Here is a 25,311-nt window from a genome sequence, read left to right on the forward strand (position 1 = left end):
TCAGCCTGTGGATCTTTCCACTCTTCCATTGTCCCTGGCACCTGGGTCAGCACCATAATCAGTAGTGTGGCTTGGTCAGAGTGCCTGCTCTGGGTGTCTGCTGTGATACCAGCCTGGTATCGTCACAGGTGATTGTGGAAATGACCACGGCTCCAGAACAGCAGGATTTTCAAACATGGCCCATTGCACCCACTTACTCAGATTCTGCTCAGTCCGAGTTAAATGAGGCCAGTGTCAGTGGCTGACAAGCAGTCCCCTTGATGGCAGAGGCAGGGTCAGGTGAAAGACCGGGTAGCCTGGTCTCCTGAGACAAGCGGGTGGTGGTGAGTCAGGCTTATAAATGCCCATGGCTCCAACCAATGCAGCCCCAAATATTCAGCTGACAAAACCCCCTGTAAGCCCCTCTGGGTGCCCCTGCCTGGCTCAGGGAGGAACCTATCAGCCTTCCTTGGGGAGAGGAGCCCAATTGGCAGGCTATAGGACCAACATTGTGCACGGTCTGTTCCGGCCCATGTGGCTGGGCCTGGGGCCTGGGCTCATGGGCTATATCGGGGGCTGAGTCACCAGCCTGCGCCAGGGTCAGGCTGACTGTGACTGGCTGGCTGGAGCCTGAGTCAGGCCCCGATTTATCCTGGAGAGCAACAGGCTCAGGTTTCTCGGGGGATGGGGGGGTGACGGGAACCATCCATGGGCACTCTGTACCCTCCTCTCACTCCCCTGGGGCAGACACACTGCTCTCTACTGGAATGAGACAATGAGTCAAAGGGGGAGAGCCAGGGGAGGCATGGGGGGCTATCCTTGAGAGTTATCTCTCCACTTGTGGGCATCAGTCTGAACTCTCCCCTGTCAACACTGGCCCCCAAATGACTCAGGAACATCAAGGAATGCCCACAAAACAGGAATAGGAGCCGTTAGGGTTTATAAAGAGGCTGTCAGCTTCAAGCAACTCCAGCTTATCCCTTGCGCTCAACAAGGGAATCCAGCCTTTATCAGAGTTGTACATCGGTTTCTCCACCAAAGCTTCAAGACAACATCATTGAACCCTAAGCTCCTGGCACCTCAGAGTTGGGTGCCAGAAGTCTGCCCTTACACGCACACACACACGCACACACACACGCACACACTGGCACACAGTTCCTTGGTGAGACCCAGCTATGTTCCCCCAGGAACTGGGAATCTCTCCACAGGAGAGCTCAGCCTCTCAGGTAGATGGGCAGCACTGGTGCCTGATGGGTGCTTTGGGCCACGGGATGAAGGTTGCTTGTGGGTAATGAGAGCACTGGAGATGGGGAGAAAGGGGTTTGCCAGCAGGAGAGTAGAATTCCTGAGCACCTTGTCACAGGCAGCCGACAGAACATGAGCTGCAGGGCCCACGCTATTTATACCTCGCCTGTCACTATCAGGGCCCCCATAGCCTGCCCCCCCACCCCAGCCACACACAGCCTGGCCCTTTTCTGTTTCTGGGCCCTTCTCTACTCCTCCCCCCTCCCTACTCAGGCAACCAAGCAACCTCATTTAATGAGAACGAACAGAAATCACTCATGACCCCTTTCACTATAAGCACTGCCCCCATTAAACCCCCAAACTTCTCCCTCAGCTCTTTAATGAAGAGTGCCCTCATTCTGCTCTTGGGAAGAGAGCCCCAAAGATAACCACAAGCTCGTTCTTTTTCACCCAGCCTGGGGAAAAGAGAGGCAAAAGGTAGAATTAGTCATTTATAAGGTCCCAGAACCTTCTTAAACCTTCTCAGTTGTTATCACATACATGGCTTGTATCACATACAAGACACTTCTCAGGCTCAGACACGGTCTCCTACCCACTCAGTTTCCTGTTGATGAAGTGAGGGTTTGCCTACTTCTTCCAGAACCTCTCACCAATTCACTACCCCAAACTTACTGGGTCCAGGAGGGATGGGAAAGCTGAGGAAGGATGGCCATAAAAGGCAGACCAGGAGGTATGGAATACATGTATGCTACAAAATCGCAGAATATATATTCTCTTTATAAAAATATATCCTATAGCTCTTTTTTTTTCATCTCAGGTCAGCTCCTCTGTGTGGATGCCTCAGTTTCCCTACCCTCACCACTCCCCAGGCCTCCAGCCATCCTTGGCTTACCCCAAGCCTAGCCCTGCCTAGCACGTCCTGGCTGGCTCCCTCGGGCTCTCCCTGACCACTCTACCGCTGCCCACCTGCCTCAGTCACGTTCCCCCTTGGCTGCTCTGGGCAGGGCTCTCCCTGTTTCTGTCAGTAATCCGCCTTCTCCCTAGAGTGATCTGCCTTGTGGCCAAAATGGGCACATTGCCCAGGGGGCTCTCTGGCACTAAAGAGGCAGTCTCTCTCTCCCCACTCATCACCTTGGTTGAGTCAGACTTGAGCTGGGGCGGAGTGGGGGTGGGGGTGGCACAGTGTAACTCACTGGGTACCTTTTTCCTGAGCTCAGCTTCATTCTGAGGGGATGAGGCCAGATGGGGCTGGCAGCAGGGGCACTGAGTCAGGGGCAGCAGCCTCAGTCTTTGCCTCTGGGTTTGGGTCCCAAATGAGGCCTTTCTACCTGTAAAGTGGAGCAATGAGGGAGGTGCCCCCCACCCCCTGCCGCGGAGTCCACCATCCCCAAGCCTTCTTCCTAAGTGGCCTGGGCAGTGTCCTTGCTTCCTCTCTGTCCAGGTCTACACAAGCTCACAGACTTCCCTTCCCTATCCACAGGTGGACAATACACTGGGCTAGAAGCCAGGACTCCCAGGTCCGGTCAACAGCACTTCCACCAACTCATCCAGAAATTCTAACACGACATCCGTGTGTGTGTGTGTGTGTGTGTGTGTGTGTGTGTGTGTGTGTGTGTGTGTATGTTTCACTCTAACCACTGGCCTCAGTTTCCCCATTTATCTCTTGAGCTCCTCTGCAGTGGAGCACATTTCATCTCTGACTGACAAGGCTTAGTTTAGGGGTGTTGGGTGAGGATGGGTAACTTTCGCCCTCATTCTCTTCCACCTTCGAGGGCCGCTATCCACCTCCCCAGGGCGGCGGCTCCTCGGGGACCCCAGCCCCCCTGGTCCGCAGACTCGGGCCGGTGTGGGGGAGGGGCGGGAGGCCCCAGCTCCCCTCCCGCCGCCCGGGCCGCGTGGGGGAGGGGAGGGGAAGGAGGGGACGGGGAGGCGGGGCCGTTCCGCTCCGCGTGGCCCCCACCCGCGGGCCGGGCGGCATTCCTGGGAGGCCGGCGCTCTGACGTGGACCCGGGGGCCGCGGGCGAGACAGGGGGGCCGCGGCCCGGGGGCTTCTTAAACCCCCCGCCCCGGCCCGGCCCGCACTTCCCGAGCACCGCTCCGCCCCCGGACGGAGAGAGAGAGAGAGAGAGAGCGAGAGAGAGAGAGAGAGAGAGACAGACAGACAGAGACAGAGAGAGGCCGAAGAGCCGAGGAAGCCCGCCGAGCCCCGCCAGCCAGGGGCGCCAGAGCAGTTGGAGAGCAGCGCAGTGCCGAGCGGCGAGCCCCGCGGTCGCGCCCCGACAGCGCCCGACAGCACCCCCCGGGCCGCCCCGACCCCGCCGCGGACCCCGACCAGACACGCAGCGCAGCCCCTGCCCCGGCCCGCGCCAGCATGATGAACAACAGCGGCTACACGGAGGCCTCGGGCCTCGGTCTGGGCGACGAGGTGGACGAGATGCCGTCCACGGAGAAGGACCTGGCGGAGGACGCGCCGTGGAAGAAGATTCAGCAGAACACGTTCACGCGCTGGTGCAACGAGCACCTCAAGTGCGTGGGCAAGCGCCTGACCGACCTGCAGCGCGACCTCAGCGACGGGCTGCGCCTCATCGCGCTGCTCGAGGTGCTCAGCCAGAAGCGCATGTACCGCAAGTTCCACCCGCGCCCCAACTTCCGCCAGATGAAGCTGGAGAACGTGTCCGTGGCCCTCGAGTTCCTGGAGCGCGAACACATCAAGCTCGTGTCCATCGGTCAGTGCTGGCGCCGAGGGCTCGGGCACGGGGGGCGGGTGGGGGGAGCTGGAGGGGAGGGGAGCGGTGCCCTGAGGGCCGGCCCGTGCGTGGCAGCGGGGCACAGGTGCTGGGTGGGCGCGCGGGGAGCTCCGTGGCACCGTCGGGACTCGCCCGGGCTCTGCCTTCACACCCCTCTCAGGACCCGGGGCACCCAGGCGAGTTCAGACCTAACCATTCCAGCTTCAGCTTCCCCACACCCGCTCCAGCCATTCCGCCTCCCCTCCTAGTCCACTTTTCTTCCGCGGCAGGACCCTGGCCCCTGGTTTGAAAGGACAGGGCTAGTGCCTATTGCGGATTCCTGGGGGCATCTGCCCCCAAACAAAGCACACAGCTTCCCAGCTTCCCAGCACCTGCGCCTGGGGAGATGGGCATGAGGGCAGGTCCCAACCAATGCCCAGCTTCCCCGGCTCTAGGCTGAAGGCGAGCTGGTGGCCCCGCCGCTCCCGCCGAGGCCCAGGGCAGGCATGTGCTCAGCAGCTGGGCTCAGGCTGGGGGGCCAAGGCAGGCAGGGCCCTGCCTCAGAAACCTAAAAAGGCACTGAGTGAGCGCAGGGAGCCTTAACCCCTGCCTGTCCTCCTGCTTCTGTCTGCTGGGGAGGGGGGCTCCCACCCCTGCAGGCCCTGCCCCAGCCCTCCCCCTCAGCCCGGGATTGGCTGCAGCTAAAGGTCTGGACTGAGGGGAGGGAGGACAAAGCCTGTAGAAGGGAGGAAGTCATTGAGTGTAACCAGATTTGGAAGGTGTGTCAGTGCTGTGTGGGGGTGGGGAGGCACTCTAGGCTTTACAGCTGAGAAGAAGCCAAGGATGGGCTTTGAGTGGCAAGAAGTATCCTCTCCCCTCACAACCCTGCAGCCATCCAAGCGGGCTTCCAGGCCTGGGGAAGACCTCTCACCCCTGTGGTGAGGTCTGAAGAGTTCTGCGTTGATTTACATGAACGGGCCCCTTGTGGGGATACACCCCGGGACCTCATGAGGGGAGTTTCACGTAGGGCCAGGTAACCTAGAGCCTCCCCGCCCCCCATCTCGCTGCTCCAAGAGATATACCCAGATCATTGAATGCCCACCCCCCTCTCCCCCTCAGGGCCATCTCTAGGTCTCCTGAATTAGCAGCTGAGGTCAGTTTAGGGCCCTTTGCCCTGCTAGGCCCCTCCCTCCACCTTACCCCCTCCTACCCCAGTGCTCCCCCCTCTACCTCCCACCCCACCCGCCTGCTCTGGCCTGGAAATAGCCCTGCCTCCGTGACACAGCAGATGTCTCTGAGCTTTCCAGAAGGACAAACTTGAGGGCAGGGGGTGGGGGAGGAGGTGCTGGTGTCTGTAGTGGGGCTGAGGGCTATGTGAATGGGGGTGGGGGTAAGGAGACCCCCTGTACCCTGGGATTGGAAAGGCGAGACTGACTGTCCCAAGTGGGGTCTTTGGGACAGCTCGAGGCTATTAGAGGAGATATTAAAGGAAACTGCTCAGACTTCCCCTCCTCTCTGGGGGCTGCAGGGACAGCCCACTGCCCATCTCTAGGCCTCATCCTTTCAGAGCACACCTCTCCCCTCCCCCTTGATGGTTACTGGCTCCAGCCCCCTTGGCTCGACTGTGCAGGGGCGGGCTCAGAGTAGAGGAGGAAGGAGCAAAAGCTGGTTTGGGGGTGGGAGAGACTCTCCCTCGGTTCCCACTGAGAGGAAGGGGAGCTGTTCCCTGTTCCGGCCAAGTGGCGTCCTCGCGCTGATGAGATAAACTGTCAGCAGTTCAGCTGCAGAGAGGCTGAGGCTGGAGGGGAGGGGGTTCAGACGACTCCGAGCTGATGTAAAGGGCTACCCATCCGGTGGGAGCCTCCTGCCTCCTCTAGTTCCCGCTGTCCCCTTTAGTGGTGGAATGAGGAGACATTGTCTCAGACTAAAATTGAGCATCTGAGCACATTGGTGGGAGGCCAGAAAGACACACTATTTCCCTTTCTAGAAGGGAAGTCAAGGCCTGGGGTGGGAGCTGGGAGCTGGGACGTCCACCTGAAGGAGGGGGTATTCAGCTTGGGTTGGAGAAACTGTGTCCCCTTTCCTATGCCTACCACCCCCGTATGGCCCCCACTGCCCCCTCAGCCCCTCCAAACAAAGGGGCCTATGAGGCAGCTCTGTCCTGCAGCTGTTCCCCAGTTGCTATTCCTTCTCTTTGGGCCAACAGCCGAGGGAGGGGCTGGAGGGGACAGCAGCTGTCCCAGCCCCTCCCTCAGCCCAGCTCTCTCTCCTCCTCCCCCTCTACTTGAATCCTGGGGTAGCCTCAAGGACTGGCTGTCTGACTTTTCCCGCCCCCTTTGGGGGTATCCCCAGGCAGGCTGAGGAGTGGTGGCATGGGAGGATATAAGGGAGGAAGCCTAAGCTGAGTGAGAGGAGAGGAAGGGCATTGCCCCCAGAGTGGGACTCTGGGCCCCTTGCTGGCCCTCTCCTGCCCCAGGCTGTGGACCACTTGCTGTTTGGCCCAGGGCCAGTTGCTGGGGAGAAACCTCGCTCTCTGTGACTGTGAGTGATCACCGTCCCCCACACGTACACATACACTCCTCCCAGCCCGGCAGCCTCCCATGCCCGCCCTCTCAGGGGTCTGTCTCCAGCTTCCAAGAGGTACTTCTGGATATGTGAGCACCAGTTTTGGAGGCTGTCAGGGTGGCGAGAGGCTGTGGGGGCACTGGGGTGTCAAGACTGTGTGAAAGTGTTATAGGCCTGTTTATGTTTGAGAAAGAAGGAAAGCACTGGGAGGCCGGGAGCGAGTGTGTCATGGAATCTGAAAGCTGCCAAACCATTGTGCTGCAGTGGAGCCAGGGGGAAAGGGGGCTGGCTGGGGCGCTGCTGGGGAAGGAAGGATGAATCAGTGAAAGGTGGGGGGAGCCAGGGGGCCAGAGCCTGTCAGCCAGAGGACAGGGAGACTGAGATTCCCCCTCCCCAAGGCAGGTGGGTGGGCTGGGGGATGCCGTAGTTTCCCAGGCCCTTGGTCTAATTCCTCCCTCCTCAAAGATCTGGGAAAAGGAGGGCAGGAAAGATGTAAGAGGGAGCCTCGAATCTCACCCTCTCTCAGCTCTCTGGCAACACCAGTAAACAAGGCTGGGTCTTCCACCCGCTCCCAACTTCCTAAAAGCAGTGTTCAGAGAAGCTGATAGATTTCAGACCTACATTGTCCTTTACAAATAAGATGGATTCCAGAGATCTCTACTCTAGGCCACCCCAGCTCCTGGATATTTCCCTTTGGCTACTAAAGGAAAACTAGGCCCCACAACCTCAGGGTACCAATTCTGGTCCACAGTATCCCTCAGCTTCAGAGGCTTGAGTCCAGCCAGGTGACATTCCCCCTAGCTCTTATGAAATCCTCTTGGCCCCCTGATTTTGAGGACATGATTTCCAGGCCTTAACTGAGCATGCTCTATATTCTCTCTCCTCTCAGTACCCCTTTGTTCAAAAGCCTTTTTTGGCATTCAGGGTAGAATTTGGGTGGAAACAGTTTTTAAAATATTCATTCAACCAGAATTTATTGAGATCTTACTAAGTTCCAGGCCCTTAAATGTAGAAGGATAAAACCCAGTGTCTAGAGTGAAAGAAGCTGGACAAAAAAGAGTAAATACTGAATAATTCCATTTATATGAAACTCTACAAGTTGCCAACTAGTCTGTACTGACAGAGAGCAGATCAGTGGTTTCCTAGGAGAGATGGGCAGGAAGGGGCAGAGGGTCAGGAGAGTGGGATTACCAAGGGATACGAACAAGGAAGCTTTGGGGGTGATGGATATGTTTACTATCTTGATTTGTGGAGGTGGATTTATAGGTAAGTTACATATGCCAGAGCTTATCAAATTGTACTCTTTCATATGTATAGTTTATCATATGTCAAATATACCTAATAAAACTGTTAAAACATACAACCCAGTATGTTCCCCCAAGAGGCTTACAATGCAGAGGGCCAGACAAATAACAGATAATTACATGGATGACTTGGAGCATGCTAAGAGGCAGAATCAAATGCTGTAATATGGCTGAAAGTACCTGCCTCAGGAACACAGAAGGAAGTAATCTCATTCTGGAGGGTGGGGGTCCATTTAGGAGTTAGAATCTGGCCTAGGTCTTACCGAAGGGAGGCAGTTTGGCGGGCAGAGAAGGTAGGTTTGCAGAAAAGACCTGATCCCTGCACTCAGCTGCCTGAGCAGCAGCATCCCCACAGCGGGGCAGGTGAGGGAGGCGCTTCGGGGGCAGGGGCCAGTGCAGCAGAGGGTGGGGCCCTCCTGAGCCCAGCTTGTCCCCTCTGTAGACAGCAAGGCCATCGTGGATGGGAACCTGAAGCTGATCCTGGGCCTGATCTGGACGCTGATCCTGCACTACTCCATCTCGATGCCCATGTGGGAGGATGAGGAGGACGAGGATGCCCGCAAGCAAACACCGAAGCAGCGTCTCCTCGGCTGGATCCAGAACAAGGTGCCCCAGCTGCCCATCACCAACTTCAACCGCGACTGGCAGGATGGCAAAGCACTGGGCGCCCTGGTGGACAACTGTGCCCCTGGTGAGTGAACCAGCAGGTCCATCGCACAGCGCTTAGCCCAGGAGAACTGGGACGAGCTGCTGTACTGAGGCTTGGGGTTGTCTGAATACATACCTCAGAATCCCCTCTGGGGCTTCCTCTCTCTTCTAGTTGAAAATCACTGCTAGAGTCAGGCCCTTGCTGAAGGGGTGCCAGGCAAAGATTTAGAACCCTCATTTATAGACAAGAACACTGAGATCCAGAGAGGGCTGGTGACTTGTCCAAGAACACACAGCTTATCTGTGGCAGAACTGAACCCGGAGGTCTGGGTCTTGACTTCGTATTCCATGGACTTTATACTTTGCTACATGGACACCATCTCTGCTGACCTTTCAAAAGAAAGGAAGCATGTCTGGAACTTGTAACGAGAAGGCAGGAAGGTAGACCTAGAGAAACTTCTCCTATATGGGACTCTGGGACAGCTTCCCTGCTCCCTCTCAATGCAGGCCCTGGCCTGATCAGGTGGGGGCACATCAGGGTCATGAGGAAACCAAGGCATCCCAGGCCACAGCCTCATTCCATGGACAGCCTCCTTTCTGACCCTCATCTCCTGAGAAGATGGGTCTTCTTCCACCCTGGGTTGGTCAGCCCTGCCTTTGGGGAGCCATGCCCCCTTGGGAGAATTCACCCCCATCCTGGGGTCATCCGGGGAGCAGGGGGTGGGAGGCGGGGGCACCGGCCGCCTGGGAAGCATTCCCAGCTGCTGAGCCACTGCCCATAGCTGGTGTGGCTGCCAGCAGTGAGCTCAGCTGTTCCGGCCAGTCATGGATTCCTGCCTTTGAGCCGGGCCCCTCCCTACCAATGAACATTGCCCTCTCCTCCAGCTTGGGTCTGGACCAGGACCCCCTCAATCCCACACCCCGTTCACAGGAGTGATCCAGGACTGCCTCGGTGTTAGGAGGGCTGGGTTCTGGGTGGCTGTAGAGAATTCATCCTCTTCCAATGGGCCCTTCAATGCCTCATTTACCCGAAGTGGACAGTTAGAAAGGGAGAGAGAAGTGCTTAGATACCTATGATTTGAGGCAGCTTGAAGGAGGCCTTTGAGGGGCTGGGTAAGAGGCATGGGTGGGACTCTGACCTCCTCTGCCCACCCCTGAGGCGGCTGGAATGAGGCCGGGGGAGGTCTAGGAGAGGGTGTCCTCATGGGGTTCGGTGCTCAGAGGCTGGCTGGCAGGGCTGGTGCCAGCCTGCGTCAGCAGGACAGAAAGCCCTCATTGTTGGTGCAAGGAAGGGCTGTGCCCTAATCAGTGATGAGCGTCCGGCTGATGGGCCACAACACTAGGAAGCAGCAGGAGCCTGACTGGGCCTAGAGATGGGTGGACAGGTGTGTGCACCCACAGCCTGTGAGGGTGTAGGATGAGCACATGCTCTACATTCTGGGTGACTGCTTTCCCCAAATCATCATTTTCCACCACCATTTCTCCAGGTCTCTGCCCCGACTGGGAGGCCTGGGACCCCAACCAGCCCGTGGAGAACGCCCGGGAGGCCATGCAGCAGGCGGACGACTGGCTCGGAGTACCCCAGGTACTCTTGCAGATGGTGGGTGGGTGGAGCTGTCATAAGGATGGGAGGGCCGAGTGTTGGGTCTGTGCACTACTGGTCAGTGTGGAGGCGAGAACAGGGTCTTCTGGGTTAAGTGGATGCCATAGAACTCTGTCCCTTTCCGTGCCAGGTGATTGCCCCCGAGGAAATTGTGGATCCCAACGTGGATGAGCATTCTGTCATGACCTACCTGTCCCAGTTCCCCAAGGCCAAGCTCAAACCTGGTGCCCCTGTTCGATCCAAGCAGCTGAATCCCAAGAAGGCCATCGCCTATGGGCCTGGTAGGTGTTCAGCTCCTGACAGCTCCCCCTGGCAGCCGTGCACGATGCTGGATCTCCCTAAGTAACCTGGGCTTTTCCTTCTTTCCTTCAGGCATTGAGCCCCAGGGCAACACTGTGCTGCAGCCCGCCCACTTCACTGTGCAGACAGTGGATGCTGGCATAGGTGAGGTGCTGGTCTACATCGAGGATCCTGAGGGCCACACCGAGGAGGTACGGAGAGGCCATGGGGGGAGCAAAAGGGATCAGTGTGGGGGTGAAACCAGAGACTCCAGGGCCAACAAACAGCAGGGATGGCCTAGAGATGGCTGCCAAAGCCACTTGCTCTGCTGTGTATACTGGGGACGGTGCCACCACGGGGGCCTTGTGGGGCCTCGTGGGGCTGGGGAGCCACTGGGGGCTTGGGTTCAGGGGCTTATAGTCACTTGACTTACAGTCTTCTTCCTTCCCCACAGGCCAAGGTGGTTCCCAACAATGACAAGGACCGCACCTATGCTGTCTCCTATGTGCCCAAGGTCGCTGGTTTGCACAAGGTATCTTCCGGGAGTCACCCCCACTCTCCTCCTGGTTCTGTTCACCTCTGGCCGAATGGCACTCTCTCTCAGCGCATTCCCCCCCGTGCACCAGCCCGCAACCTCTCTTCCTCCTTGGCTTTGCTATGCTTCTCCAACCTCTCTCAGAACTGCCCTCCCCTGGAAGCTAACCTTTGGCCCCTGACCCCCAGGTGACCGTGCTGTTTGCTGGCCAGAACATCGAACGCAGCCCCTTTCAGGTGAATGTGGGCATGGCCCTGGGGGATGCCAACAAGGTGTCGGCCCGCGGGCCTGGCCTGGACCCTGTGGGCAACGTGGCCAACAAGCCTACCTATTTTGACATCTACACTGCGGGTAAGGGTGGGCCCTGAGGGGATGCCAGGTGGTCAGCCCCGACTGTGTGAGGGTGTGGCTGGATGGGGACTGAGGCAGAGGTCCCAGCCAAGGGTGTGTGTTGGGGGGTCGTGATGAGGGAACCCTGGGCACCTGTGTGTGTCCAGAGTGGGCGCTGATGGCGGTGTCCCTGACAGGGGCTGGCACTGGTGATGTTGCCGTGGTGATCGTGGACCCGCAGGGCCGGCGGGACACAGTGGAGGTGGCCCTCGAGGACAAGGGCGACAACACGTTCCGCTGCACATACAGGCCTGTGATGGAGGGGCCACACACAGTGCACGTGGCCTTCGCTGGTGCCCCCATCTCCCGCAGTCCTTTCCCTGTCCACGTGGCAGAAGGTAAGGGCCCTTCACCCATCCCTATAATCACCTTCAACTGGGCAGGGCCAGGCCATCAGATTCCAGGTCTGAAGATTTATGGAAAATGAGGCACGAAACCCACAGGGGTGGGGGTGGGGGGTAGCTGCTGAAGGCTTAAAACGGACAGAAGGGGGTGCATGGGTGGTTCAGTGGTAGGATGCTCGCCTTCCATGCGGGAGACCTGGGTTTGATTCCCGGACCATGCACGCAAGAAGAAGAAAAAATTGGGCAGAAGGATGACCAGGGTATGGGGCTCTGGAGAGACCCTGCCCTGGTCATTTCTCAACTCCCACCCCCGAGGTACCTGGAATTGATAAGAGAAATGTCAGGATGTCACGCTGAAGGGCCACCAGCACAGGTGCCACCATGGAAGGGCTGAGAGGAAGGACAGGGCCATGGGGGGGGGCACATATGGTGAGCACCTGTATACCAGGCCCCTCCATGGCTAACTCCTCCCACTTGGTTCTGTCCCTGCCACTCAGCACCCCTGCTGCCGCTCGCCCCCTGCGTGCCCATCGCCCACCAGCCCAGGAGAGTGGCACCAAGTTCGTACTCTCCAGCAGAGGCAGCGGCAGGCATGACCATAGCTGACTGGCTTCAGCTAAGCTGGTGTTGCCCCATCCATGGCATTCTGAGACAGGCCCCAGGTTCCAGGCCATAGTCTGTGTTCTCTGGCAATCTAGTTTCTTTGCCACTTGCCTAATGACTTCTGTGATAAAACCCTAGGTTCCACACCATGGCTTGTGTTCCATGGCCAGTCCCAGGCTCCATGCTCCACGTGGGCCTCGATTACCTGTCATGGCCTGTTTTTGTGACATTCCATGGGTTCCATGCCATTCTGTGTGTTCCCTGGAAGGCTGAGATGACCATTCTTTTGCCTGTGTTCAGGGCCAAGGTCAGGGCCCATGGCGGGCTGATTTCCATGCCTTGCCTGTGTTCTGTGGCACGCTGCAGGCTATACGATGTTTCTCATGTTCCATGGCATTGCTGAGTGTTCTGTGGCCTGACGGGATTACTAAGGCCACTGTGGTGGCTCTGAGAAGGCCTACCCTGGGTGTGTAAAGGGCCCTTCACTGTTGCCTTTAGCCTTACTCCCTGCCCAGGCTCTGCCACACCTTTGTTCCAATGGCAGTGATGCTGAGAACCCCAGCCAGGAGGGTTTCTTGCAACCTGCCTGATCTAAAGCCTGAAGTCAGGTCCCTGCCCAGCATGGCTTCCCAAGCAGGCACCAGGTTGCTTAAGACCATGTCCTGAGCCTGTGAGAGGGTCAGGAGGACTGGGCACTATGAGGTGGAAATGAGTGGTGAGGGGCTGAGGCTCTGAGGCTAGTCCTGGGTCCCACAGCACCCTCCAACCTACCCTATTCTCTTCCCTGAAGCCTGTAACCCCAACGCCTGCCGCGCCTCTGGGCGGGGTCTACAGCCCAAGGGCGTGCGCGTGAAGGAGGTAGCAGACTTCAAGGTGTTCACCAAAGGCGCTGGCAGCGGGGAGCTCAAGGTCACAGTCAAGGGGCCAAGTGAGTGCTGGAGCCCAGGGCTGGGGGAGCAGGGAGGAAATATGGCCCATGGCTCTGACTCCCTGGGGGCAGGGACAGATGGCCCTATGGCCCCTTGGGAGTCTCCCCTGCCAAGAAACAGAATCTGCAGAATCTCAGGCACATGGTCTCTCTCTGCCTCAGTTTCCCAGTCTGTAGGCTGGGGATGATTTGCTCAGCCCTACTTGTTTCCCTTAGTTTCGACTCTGCCCACTGGCAGCACTGCCCTCAGACTGCGCCTGGGTCCCGGGGGGCTCCCTAAAGGGATAGAATTGCTGGGACTTGCAGATGGTTGAACCCATCCCCTGCATCTCCTTAGAAGGCACAGAGGAGCTGGTGAAGGTGCGGGAGGCTGGAGATGGAGTGTTTGAGTGCGAATACTACCCCGTGGTGCCTGGGAAGTATGTGGTGACCATCACATGGGGCGGCTATGCCATCCCTCGCAGGTAAGTGCCATGCACCCTATGCCTTCCTAACTGGGCATCCCTGGGTGAGAGTAAGACTGAGAGGCAGCAAGGAGCAGTAGGAGCTGGCAGGAGCACTTCCTAGCACTGACACCTGTTCCCTCTTTGCCCAGCCCCTTTGAGGTGCAGGTGAGCCCAGAGGCAGGAACACAGAAAGTACGGGCCTGGGGTCCTGGTTTGGAGACTGGCCAGGTGGGCAAGTCAGCCGACTTTGTGGTGGAAGCCATTGGCACGGAGGTGGGGACACTGGGTGAGTAGCTGATGCTGGATGTGGGAATGCTGGGCCATGGTGTAATGGGGGCACCCTGGGGAGTGGCAGGAGGCCCGAAGGTGTGGACATGGGTCAGAAGGCAAGCATGCAATTGAATGATGGAATGAGTAGGGTGATGGGACACAGGGGCGGCTGGGGTAGGTGCTGGGGGAGTGATGGCCCACATCTATCTGTGGGTCCCAGATGCCTCTTTGTGCCCTGACCCTCCCTGCCTTGCACCCAGGTTTCTCCATTGAGGGGCCCTCGCAGGCCAAGATTGAGTGTGATGACAAAGGGGATGGCTCCTGCGATGTGCGGTACTGGCCCACAGAGCCCGGGGAGTACGCCGTGCACGTCATCTGTGACGACGAGGACATCCGCGACTCGCCCTTCATTGCCCACATCCAGCCGGCCCCACCAGACTGCTTCCCGGACAAGGTGCGTCGGCAGCTCCTACATACCGGGTCTGGGGAGGTGGTGGGCTGGCCCTCCTCCAGCCCCCAACTCACACCCTCCTATCTTGCCCCTGCACAGGTGAAGGCCTTTGGGCCTGGCCTGGAGCCCACCGGCTGCATCGTGGACAAGCCCGCTGAGTTCACCATTGATGCCCGTGCAGCTGGCAAAGGAGACCTGAAGCTCTATGCCCAGGTGAGGTATTGCCCAATCTCTGCTGCCCTTCACAGCCCCAGGCAGGGACCCTGAGAGGGCTGGGAGCAGGCTAGAGGTAGGGACCTCCAGGCCGAAAATTGTAGCAGCATCGAAAGTCAGACCTGATTCTTAGGGGTCCACAAGTACTATGGAAAGTTGTAAATGTTGGGTTTTCTTATTGATGATAATCTTAAAACATGGTTTATTAAGGTGTAATGGAGAGGCTGCAGGGAACTGCCTGAAAATGTTGAGCTGTCCTCCAGTAGCCATGTTTCTTGAAGATGACTGTGTAATGATACAGCTTTCGCAATGTGACTGTGTGATTGTGAAAACCTTGTGTCTGATGCTCCTTTTATCTACTTTATCGACAGAAGAGTGAAACATGTGCATTAAAAATAAATAATAGGAGGAACAAATGTTAAAATAGATTTAGTAGATTGATCAATGAAAGGGAGGGGTAAAGGGTATAGCATGTATGAATTTTTTTCTGTTTTCTTTTTATTTCTTTTTCTGAATTGATGCAAATGTTCTAAGAAATGATCATGATGATGAATATACAAAAAACAAACAAAAACATAGTTTACCAATTACAAAGACAAAACTTATGCTTTACGCTAATAACCTTGCAATGGAAAGATGTTTTGATTGAATAAGACATTATTCAACTGGTATCCATTGACCCCTAGAGGTTAATGAACATATTCTTGAGGGACAAAGAGGATGATTCTTCTTAAAAGGCTCTTTTTTTCAGCTTCTCCCCAAACAACACATTTCAGAGATGAGGAAACTTAGGCTGGGAGACCAGGTCTCCTGGCTCCTGGCCGGGGGGGCTTTGGCTATTAGAGCACATGGCACTGAGCTGGCATTTGGGCTGGCACAGTTGACATCAGGGGCTGAGGGTGGAGGAGGGGCGTTGAGCGTGAGAGTAGAGGTAATGCTGAGCATGCTGGAGGATGGGTAAGGAGGTCCGGTGGAGTTTTACTGAAGGCCAGCAGAGGGTGCAGGTGCTCAGAGGAGGCCAAAGCCCACTGTGAACCTTGCTTGGGTGGTGTCCACAGGATGCAGACGGCTGCCCCATCGACATCAAGGTCATTCCCAATGGCGATGGCACCTTCCGCTGTTCCTACGTGCCCACGAAGCCCATCAAGCACACCATCATCATCTCCTGGGGAGGCGTCAACGTGCCCAAGAGCCCCTTCCGGGTTCGTCCTCCAAGCCCAGCCCCATGCCCACAGCCAGAGGGAGGGCGGAACCCCAGGCCTGAGACCGTGGCTGTCCCTGCCTCCCCACCTCAAGGCTCCCATCAAGAGGCTAAAACTGGCCCAAGGCTGGGGCCGGTAGTGCTGGGGGAGGGGAGGCGCCGTGAGGGAGGGACACGGCGCCAAGCATCGACTCCTCCCCACAGGTCAACGTGGGAGAGGGCAGTCACCCCGAGCGGGTGAAGGTGTACGGCCCTGGTGTGGAGAAAACGGGCCTCAAGGCCAACGAGCCCACCTACTTCACGGTGGACTGCAGCGAGGCGGGGCAAGGTGTGAGCTCAGCCCGGGGAAAGGGGGCGGGGCCGGGGTTGGGTGTGGGCGGGGCCTGGATGGGTGGGGCTGCCCCTCCGGCTGGCTGGAGCCGGTTCCCAGAGGTTTGGAGGAACCAGTCAGGTGAGGGGAGTTGTTGAGCCCCACCTCGCTCATGATCAGTGACTGCCTCTCCGCAGGGGATGTGAGCATTGGCATCAAGTGCGCCCCTGGCGTGGTGGGCCCTGCAGAGGCTGACATAGACTTTGACATTATCAAGAACGACAATGACACCTTCACGGTCAAGTACACGCCCCCGGGGGCCGGCCGCTACACCATCATGGTGCTGTTTGCCAACCAGGTACCCTGGTCCCTCCCTCATTGGCAGCCTGCACCTCCCAGGTAGTTTGTGATGCTGTCATCTGGGGGCTGGGGAAGTGCAACTCCCCAGGCATTTATTGAGAACTTCCTGGGTGTGGGCAGTGTGCAAAGGAGAAAACAAAGGGGGCCCTTTGAGACGCTGCCCTTGTCCCCACGGGGCCTCTGGGGACACCCTGCCTCAGCATCTAGCCCATGCAGAGGTGCCGCCCCGTCTTAGAGCCCTGACCAAGCCCTCCCCCAAACAGGAGATCCCTGCCAGCCCCTTCCACATCAAGGTGGACCCGTCCCACGATGCCAGCAAGGTCAAGGCCGAGGGCCCTGGGCTAAACCGCACAGGTAGGTGTGGGCCGGGGCTGGGGGCACGCTGGGCTGGGGCTGCCAGTCCCTCACCACCACCTCTGGGTGGGCTCCCTAGGTGTGGAAGTTGGGAAGCCCACTCACTTCACGGTGCTGACCAAGGGTGCTGGCAAGGCCAAGCTGGACGTGCACTTTGCTGGGGCAGCCAAGGGTGAGGCTGTGCGGGACTTTGAAATCATCGACAACCACGACTACTCCTACACTGTCAAGTACACCGCCGTCCAGCAGGTGTGCCCCGTCCCTTCCCGCGCCCCTGCCCGTCCTGGCTGACCTGAGTCCTGGGTGGTCCCGCAAATCTCCCAGGATCGGTTCTGGATCCTTGGCTCTTTCCTGCCTCCCTGTCTTCTCTCTTGCTGGGCTGGCACCAGCTGTCTGAACCACTCAGTTCTGACCTACTGTTGCACCCAACAGGGCAACATGGCAGTGACGGTGACCTATGGTGGGGACCCTGTTCCCAAGAGCCCCTTTGTGGTGAATGTGGCCCCCCCACTGGACCTCAGCAAAGTCAAAGTTCAAGGCCTCAACAGCAGTAAGTGGGACAAGAGCTGCCCTGGGAGCAAGGGGGGATTGGGGTGGGACGGGCCAGTGTTTCGGCTCATGGTCCCTTGCCCTCTACGCAGAGGTGGCTGTGGGGCAAGAACAGGCATTCTCCGTGAACACGCGAGGGGCTGGTGGTCAGGGCCAGCTCGATGTGCGGATGACCTCACCCTCCAGAAGACCCATCCCCTGCAAGCTGGAGCCCGGGGGTGGAGCTGAGGCCCAGGCTGTGCGCTACATGCCCCCCGAGGAGGGGCCCTACAAGGTGGACATCACCTATGATGGTCACCCAGTGCCTGGCAGCCCCTTTGCCGTGGAGGGTGTCCTGCCCCCTGACCCCTCCAAGGTGAGGAGTTAAGGGCTGGCAGGAGCTGGGAGTTGGGGGCTGGGAGGGAAGCTGGATGAATCGCAGGGGCAGAGGCCAGAGGGGCTTATGTAGCTGGGAGTGGGCATAGCCGAAGACCCAGGGCCAAGGAGACCTTCCCTCCCCCCACCCCGGACCTGCCCTTGAGACAACTTGGTTATAAAGAACCCAGCCTTGGAATCAGACCTGGGCTTGAATCTCAGGTCCATTAACTGGGGCAAATTATTTAGCCTGTCTCGGCCTTCGTTTCCTCACCTGGACTTGTTCTAAGGATTAACGCTAGGTACTCAGTCTGTAGTAGCTGTTAGAATTGAGATGCTCAACTGGGTGGGGAGCTAGGAGGGGATGTGTAGAAGAGGTCGGCATAGGGAACCCACATGCCTGCCCTTCTCCCTAGGTTTGTGCTTATGGCCCAGGCCTCAAGGGTGGGCTGGTGGGCACCCCAGCTCCGTTCTCCATCGACACCAAGGGGGCAGGCACAGGAGGCCTGGGGCTGACTGTGGAGGGCCCCTGCGAGGCCAAGATTGAGTGCCAGGACAACGGTGATGGCTCCTGTGCTGTCAGCTACCTGCCCACGGAGCCGGGCGAGTATACCATCAACATCCTGTTTGCCGAAGCCCACATTCCCGGCTCACCCTTCAAGGCCACCATCCGGCCCGTGTTCGACCCGAGCAAGGTGCGGGCCAGCGGGCCGGGCCTGGAGCGCGGCAAGGTTGGCGAGGCGGCCACCTTCACTGTGGACTGCTCAGAGGCGGGCGACGCTGAGCTGACCATCGAGATCCTGTCGGACGCTGGCGTGAAGGCCGAGGTGCTGATCCACAACAATGCGGACGGCACCTACCATATCACCTACAGCCCCGCCTTCCCTGGCACCTACACCATCACCATCAAGTACGGCGGGCACCCTGTACCCAAATTCCCCACCCGCGTCCATGTGCAGCCCGCTGTTGACACCAGCGGCATCAAAGTCTCGGGGCCAGGCGTGGAGCCACATGGTGAGTGAGAGAAGAGGAGCGGGTGGTCAGGGGGGAGGGAGGGAAGCAGTGCTGAGGGCTCAGGGGAGCAGCCTGGGTGAAGGGAGGCACTTGAAGGGCTCAGACAGCTCCAGAGAAGGAACCCAGGGCATGAAGGGGAGATTTGCCTCTGTTCTTGAGGCTAAATCTGTCTGTCCGTTGGCACTTTTCTGGGGAAATCCTCAACTTGCCATTAGATTAAGGGATCCTGATCCCCAAAGGCTTAGAGCCCTGCAGAGGATGCAGAAGAGAAGCTTTAGGGTAGAGGGAGGCAGGAGGCAGGAGCCGGTGCCTCTCAGCTCAGTAAGTGTGAGTGGACCGCCTGCTGGGGGGGCCAGGGTCGGGGGGCAGGCCGGGTGGGGCATAAGACCCAGGTCCGCGCTCAAGGGGCCCAAAGCCCGGTGGGGTGATGAACAGAGGTGTCACTGTGAGGTGTCAAGAGCTAAGGTCTTGTAGGGCCGTGGGAGCCCAGGCCTGGGAGGTCTCAGGAACGAGAGAGGGTTGCTGGGGCGCTGCTTGGAAAGATCATGGCCCAGAGGAGGGGCAGCCTCAGGTTGGGGAGGGCAACCTTGGGGTGGGGCGCACTTCTGGGCGAGGGCTGCCCTCACTGGGTGCTGAGCACTCCACTCCTGGGCCCAGGCGTCCTGCGCGAGGTGACCACAGAGTTCACTGTGGACGCAAGGTCCCTAACAGCCACGGGTGGAAACCACGTGACCGCACGTGTGCGCAACCCTTCGGGCGCTAAGACGGACACCTACGTGACGGACAATGGAGACGGTACCTACCGAGTGCAGTACACCGCTTATGAAGAGGGTGAGTGACCAGCTGATGGGACGTGGCAGGGGTTCCGGTCCCCGCATTCTTGGAGGCAGGACTGGGGGCGCTGCACACACAGCCTGCCTGACTCCTTGTGGCCTGGCTTCTAGGCGTGCATTTGGTGGAGGTGCTGTATGATGAGGTGGCTATGCCCAAGAGCCCCTTCCGAGTGGGCGTGACAGAGGGCTGTGACCCCACCCGCGTCCGGGCCTTCGGGCCAGGCCTGGAGGGTGGCTTGGTCAACAAGGCCAACCGCTTCACTGTGGAGACCAGGTATCCTCCCCCTTCCTAAACTTGACCCTAAGACTGTGGCCACCCTGATCCCAGCCACTTGCCTGCCCCGTTGTCCTTCTATGTGTGTCTTTTCAAGGGGTACCCCAGGAGCAAACCTCCCCAGTATCCCAGGTCAACCTCTGTCACCCATCCCTCCTCAGCTGAGCCCTCAGTGGTCTGCTTTCCTTTTCTTGTCCCCCATGACCCCATCACCTGCCCCTCCATCTCCGTTCTCTGGACCTCACTGAACTGAGGGGTTGTCATCTTGCAGGGGTGCTGGCACCGGAGGCCTAGGCCTGGCCATCGAGGGCCCCTCCGAAGCCAAGATGTCCTGCAAGGACAACAAGGATGGTAGCTGCACCGTGGAGTACATCCCCTTTACCCCTGGAGACTATGATGTCAACATCACCTTCGGGGGGCGGCCCATCCCAGGTGTGCAGAGAGGGCAGGTGGAGGCCAGCAGGCTCAGTGAGAGGAAACTGGAAGGAGGGTGGATGTGAAGATTTGGAGAAAGGGCACCCTAGAGCAGGCTGCGGCACAGCCCAGCCGTGGTGGGGAGGTGGCGGGGAGGCAAGCTTGGGTGCCGAAGGCTAAGGCCAAGAGGCCATAGGGTGGCTGCTGTTAATGTGACCCAGGGACCCAGCTCTGTTATCTCAGCCCCTTGGCTACTGAGGGCCCCTCCATGGCCATGGTGTCCTTGCTATAGTGCCAGGCCCTGTATGGGCAGATCCACCCATGGTGGGTTTGGCCAGTCGCACCCAGTCCAGATCACTGGCTGCCTGAACAAGGACAGCCTCTTGTGCCCAGTTGCTCTTGTCTGCAAAGCAAAGAACTTCCTGCTTTCCTGCAGGATGGAGCTGCTTGGGTGTGTTCAGCCTTCAATCACCACATAACCTGGGCCTGCTGATCTTTTTAAAAGTTCCCCTTAACTTATCTGATTTCACATTTTTATATTATTATTAACCACAATGTCAAAAACACATTTTCTTAAAATTATTCCATTTTTAACATCTTATTAATTTAGGCAGGCCTTCTTCCAAGGCTGTGACCCAATTGTGAGAGTTTCGCCCAGCCTCAGTCTGCAGCCAAGTTCATTTGTTCTTGTTTATGTTTTCTTAGCTAGTTCCTGAGCAACAGTTTCACATGTTGACTTAGCCTCCCTGTGGGTTTTTCAAAGCCGGGGCTCTTTCTTGGTCCCTCACTGGGGAGCAGGTCCTCCCAGGCAGGTGGGTAGGTGCTGATGCCCATCTCCTTGCAGGGAGCCCATTCCGGGTGCCGGTCAAGGATGTGGTGGACCCTGGGAAAGTGAAGTGCTCGGGACCGGGGCTGGGGGCCGGCGTCAGGGCCCGGGTACCCCAGACTTTCACAGTGGACTGCAGCCAAGCCGGCCGGGCCCCCCTGCAGGTGGCTGTACTGGGCCCCACAGGTATGGAACGTCTGGGGCAGGGTGGAGGGAGGCAGGATGGGGTGCCTGGAGTCTCTGCTGACACTCTGCTTCTCTTGCCCAGGTGTGGCTGAGCCTGTGGAGGTGCGTGACAATGGGGATGGCACCCACACTGTCCACTACACCCCAGCCACTGATGGACCCTACACGGTGGCTGTGAAGTATGCTGATCAAGAGGTGCCACGCAGGTGAGGACCAGCTGTAGTCTCCTGTGCTGCGGCTGAGCTCTGAGGAGCTCCCACTGGGTCCCACCCACAGGGTTGTTGCTGGGCCCTGGGGCGAGCCCCTCCCCATGTCTCAACCTCCCAGCCTCCTGTCTCAGCTGGTGCATTCTGCTCTTGCCCAGTCCTCTCTACCCAGCCCCTCTCCTTGAGCTGGGCTTTTGCCACATGTAACTACAAAAGTAGCACCTTGAAGACGTGTGGCAGGCCTGGGAGAGGGCATCCTTCTGAGCCCTGTGCTTTAAACAAACTGTAGCATCCTCCTGGGGATAGAAGAGAACATGCCCAGGCTCAGGGGGCTCCATGTGTGAACCTTCTCCAAGGCTCAGGATGGCATCTGGCTCCGGGGATACATGGTCTCTCCTCCTTATCCCACAGTCACTTTCCTGCCCATGTATGCAGGGAGGTCTCTAGCCTCAATATGAGACAGATGTCCCCTGCCATGACCCCCAGCCAACTGTCCATCCCTTCTGCCCCACAAGCCCCTTCAAGATCAAGGTGCTTCCAGCCCACGATGCCAGCAAGGTACGGGCCAGCGGCCCCGGCCTCAACGCTTCTGGCATCCCTGCCAGCCTGCCTGTGGAGTTCACCATCGATGCTCGGGATGCTGGCGAGGGGTTGCTTACCGTCCAGATCCTGGTGAGTTCACGTGCAGCCTCTCCTCCCACACCAGGCCCCGGGTATGGGCAGGACTTGACCTCTGCTACTCCCCCAGGACCCGGAGGGAAAGCCCAAAAAGGCCAATATCCGAGACAATGGGGATGGCACCTACACCGTGTCCTACTTGCCAGACATGAGCGGCCGGTACACCATCACCATCAAGTATGGTGGGGACGAGATCCCCTATTCACCCTTCCGCATCCATGCCCTGCCCACGGGGGATGCCAGCAAGTGCCTCGTCACAGGTGGGCACCTATCCCGGCGTCCCCTGCCCCTGCTCACCCTTCAACACCTCCTGAAAACTCTTCCAGGCCCCTTGCCCAGCAAGGGGGTTACTACTGGTCAGAGAGCCCACCCCTGCCAGCCCCTACCCCCTGTCCCCTGCCCCTCCCAGCCCCTCCCCTCTGCCCCATCCTGAGGGCTGTGCAGCCTCACACTTTTCTCTATTTCCAGTGTCCATTGGAGGACATGGCCTGGGTGAGTACCCTTGCTCTTCTTGCTGTGGGCGGGTGGTGGGGTCAGCCGGGAATGGAGAGGGGCTGGGTCTCAGCCCCCACAGCCCTCTGACTTGACTGTTCCGTGGGTCAGGTGCCTGCCTGGGGCCCCGCATCCAGATTGGGGAAGAGACGGTGATCACGGTGGATGCCAAGGCAGCAGGCAAGGGGAAGGTGACGTGTACAGTGTCCACACCGGATGGGGCGGAACTCGACGTGGACGTGGTTGAGAACCACGATGGCACCTTTGACATCTACTACACAGCGCCCAAGCCGGGCAAGTACGTCATCACCATCCGCTTTGGAGGCGAGCACATCCCCAACAGCCCCTTCCACGTGCTGGTAAGCTCCAAGGCCACAGCAGGGCTAGGTGGGGGCTGGGGAGGTAGGGCTGGGCCCTCTTAGCAGCAGCAAGGAATCCCAGAACCCTGTCCCCATGTCTGATGGCTTCTGGGGCCAGGTGCTCCAAAATGAAGCCTTTGCTTTTCCTGCAGCCTCCCTTGTAGGAGATGAGCAAAGCCCTGCCTCTGACCCCCTGACAGTCCACTCTCTCTGGCAGAGCTTACCGTGTTCCTCCCTGACCCTCAGGCCTATGGCAGCTCCCTAGAGGTGGCCCTGCACGGTCACCTAGAGGGTGAAGTACCCAAGACAGCTACCCCACCTTGTGTGCAGCCCAGGATTTCAGGTCCCTGGACCATTCTTAGCCAGTCCAGTCCTGAGTCAGCTTCTGGTCCTTGTTGAGCTGGCATGGGCTAGCCTGCCACATCTGTGCTCTTCCGTGCCTTGCCCCATACCCCAGGCGTGTGACCCCAGGCCCCACGTGGAGGAGCCCTCTGACATGCTGCAGCCACACCAGCCCTACGTGCCTCACCGGCCTGGCGCCTACCCCACACACTGGGTACTGCCACCTCCCTCCTGGGCGAGATCTCGCTCTTCCTCTCTTCTGCCCCTTTCCTTCATTTTGTCTTTCTGTTCCTCAGCAGCCAGGGCTGGGGCCTGAGCAGGGACCATCTTGGGGAGTAAGCAGAAATTAGGCTGGGCAGAGGGATTACCGGGCTGTGCATGGCACCTCTTCTCTTACAGCTGAAATGCCTCCTGCTGTCCTGGTTTCACCATTGATCATCTTGTTCTTTCCTTACTTTCTTGGACTTCAGTCCTAGCTCAGACCAAGCTCCCCAGGCCTTCCCCAGCCAATGATTGTTCCCTCTCACCTGTCACAGGCCACGGAAGAGCCAGTAGTGCCCGCAGAGCCAATGGAGTCCATGCTGAGACCCTTCAACCTGGTCATCCCCTTTACCGTGCAGAAAGGGGAGCTCACAGGTACTGCCCTGGGCTCCTGGAGCATGAGGGCTCAGTGGGGAGAAATCTCCTTCCAGGCTCACCCCCTTGTCTTAAATGAAAAGAGGGGCCCAGAGAGGGGAGATGAGCTGCCACATTCACATAGCAAATTGGGCAGAACTAGAATCTGAGAGTCAAGCCTGCTATTTTGCAGTTCAGGGTTCATCCCACCGTCCTAGGCTCTCTCTTGGTACCTGGCCTCTGGGGTGGAAATAGAACTACACAGGAGTGGGGATTTGGGGCAGCAGAGGGGGTTGTAGTGGAAGAAACCAGGTGCCCCAGGCTAACTGTGTCAGCCCACAGGGGAGGTGCGGATGCCCTCCGGGAAGACCGCACGGCCCAACATCACTGACAACAAGGACGGCACCATCACGGTGAGGTATGCGCCCACCGAGAAAGGCCTGCACCAGATGGGAATCAAGTACGACGGCAACCACATCCCTGGTGAGCTGGGGCCACACTGAATTTGGGCTGGGGGAGACGGGCCAACAGTGGCTTCATTTTTACTCTCCTTTACTTAACAATACTTATTGAACACCATGTTGGACCCTGGAGGAGCCTGCATCCTGGTGGGAGGCAGACCTCCTTCCATGAATAAAGTCTCTCCTATGGTAGAGACAAGGAACACAGAAGGGAGGCTGCTGGGAAGGTGCTGGGGTGCCACAGTTGGCTCAGGCAGACCCTGTTCCCACGGCTGACTCAGCCTCCTTTCTCGGCACCAACCCCAGGAAGTCCCCTGCAGTTCTATGTGGACGCCATCAACAGTCGCCATGTGAGTGCCTACGGGCCAGGCCTGAGCCATGGCATGGTCAACAAGCCGGCCACTTTCACCATTGTCACCAAGGATGCTGGGGAAGGTGAGGGGGAGCTGCAGGCAGGGCTGGGGAATAATGGGGTGGGAGATCGGGCAGCACAGGGCGAGGGCAGGACTTCTGATCGCAGCCCCACCTCCACCTGCAGGGGGTCTGTCCCTGGCCGTGGAGGGCCCATCCAAGGCAGAGATCACCTGCAAGGACAACAAGGATGGCACCTGCACTGTGTCTTACCTGCCTACGGCACCTGGAGACTACAGCATCATCGTGCGCTTTGACGACAAGCACATCCCAGGGAGCCCCTTCACAGCCAAGATCACAGGTGGGGTGGAGAGGTGGACGTACAACCCACAACATGCACACGTACACACACATGCACGACCCAGTCAGTATACGACGTTGTACAAGCCTGGTGTGTCCAAGGCACTCCAGGCATTAGGAAGGAGGCCCCTCGAGGTGGAAGAGGCCATTTTTTGATAAATGCAAAGAATGCTCTATTCTCTATAGCAAGCAAGAAAAATCCAACCACCCATCATACTTTGAAACACGTGACCTCATTTAGTT

General features: G+C 58.4%; 1 protein-coding gene across 2 annotated transcripts in view; it reads left to right on the plus strand.

Annotated features, from left to right (window-relative positions):
- Positions 1 to 3,564: 3,564 nt before the first annotated feature.
- FLNC (filamin C) overlaps positions 3,565 to 25,311 on the plus strand; it is a 28,982-nt gene continuing 7,235 nt past the window's right edge. The window contains exons 1-35 of one of the 2 annotated variants that reach the window (XM_077126508.1): positions 3,565 to 3,950; positions 8,262 to 8,510; positions 9,955 to 10,052; positions 10,201 to 10,351; positions 10,443 to 10,561; positions 10,804 to 10,881; positions 11,073 to 11,235; positions 11,412 to 11,612; positions 13,012 to 13,149; positions 13,487 to 13,613; positions 13,745 to 13,881; positions 14,126 to 14,319; positions 14,416 to 14,529; positions 15,588 to 15,731; positions 15,935 to 16,058; positions 16,238 to 16,398; positions 16,664 to 16,754; positions 16,834 to 17,003; positions 17,187 to 17,304; positions 17,396 to 17,658; positions 18,074 to 18,671; positions 19,329 to 19,502; positions 19,616 to 19,778; positions 20,050 to 20,210; positions 21,037 to 21,204; positions 21,287 to 21,410; positions 21,926 to 22,082; positions 22,159 to 22,348; positions 22,557 to 22,580; positions 22,692 to 22,939; positions 23,397 to 23,495; positions 23,818 to 23,917; positions 24,239 to 24,379; positions 24,664 to 24,792; positions 24,896 to 25,069. In XM_077126508.1, the coding sequence (XP_076982623.1) occupies positions 3,596 to 3,950; positions 8,262 to 8,510; positions 9,955 to 10,052; positions 10,201 to 10,351; positions 10,443 to 10,561; positions 10,804 to 10,881; positions 11,073 to 11,235; positions 11,412 to 11,612; positions 13,012 to 13,149; positions 13,487 to 13,613; positions 13,745 to 13,881; positions 14,126 to 14,319; positions 14,416 to 14,529; positions 15,588 to 15,731; positions 15,935 to 16,058; positions 16,238 to 16,398; positions 16,664 to 16,754; positions 16,834 to 17,003; positions 17,187 to 17,304; positions 17,396 to 17,658; positions 18,074 to 18,671; positions 19,329 to 19,502; positions 19,616 to 19,778; positions 20,050 to 20,210; positions 21,037 to 21,204; positions 21,287 to 21,410; positions 21,926 to 22,082; positions 22,159 to 22,348; positions 22,557 to 22,580; positions 22,692 to 22,939; positions 23,397 to 23,495; positions 23,818 to 23,917; positions 24,239 to 24,379; positions 24,664 to 24,792; positions 24,896 to 25,069 (5,845 nt within the window). In that variant the 5' untranslated portion in view covers positions 3,565 to 3,595. The remainder of the gene's footprint in view (positions 3,951 to 8,261; positions 8,511 to 9,954; positions 10,053 to 10,200; positions 10,352 to 10,442; positions 10,562 to 10,803; positions 10,882 to 11,072; positions 11,236 to 11,411; positions 11,613 to 13,011; positions 13,150 to 13,486; positions 13,614 to 13,744; positions 13,882 to 14,125; positions 14,320 to 14,415; positions 14,530 to 15,587; positions 15,732 to 15,934; positions 16,059 to 16,237; positions 16,399 to 16,663; positions 16,755 to 16,833; positions 17,004 to 17,186; positions 17,305 to 17,395; positions 17,659 to 18,073; positions 18,672 to 19,328; positions 19,503 to 19,615; positions 19,779 to 20,049; positions 20,211 to 21,036; positions 21,205 to 21,286; positions 21,411 to 21,925; positions 22,083 to 22,158; positions 22,349 to 22,556; positions 22,581 to 22,691; positions 22,940 to 23,396; positions 23,496 to 23,817; positions 23,918 to 24,238; positions 24,380 to 24,663; positions 24,793 to 24,895; positions 25,070 to 25,311) is intronic. The other variant, XM_077126553.1, reaches the window with a different exon arrangement.

Source organism: Tamandua tetradactyla, chromosome 1 (assembly GCF_023851605.1).
Source record: "Tamandua tetradactyla isolate mTamTet1 chromosome 1, mTamTet1.pri, whole genome shotgun sequence".
Lineage (NCBI taxonomy): Eukaryota > Metazoa > Chordata > Mammalia > Pilosa > Myrmecophagidae > Tamandua > Tamandua tetradactyla.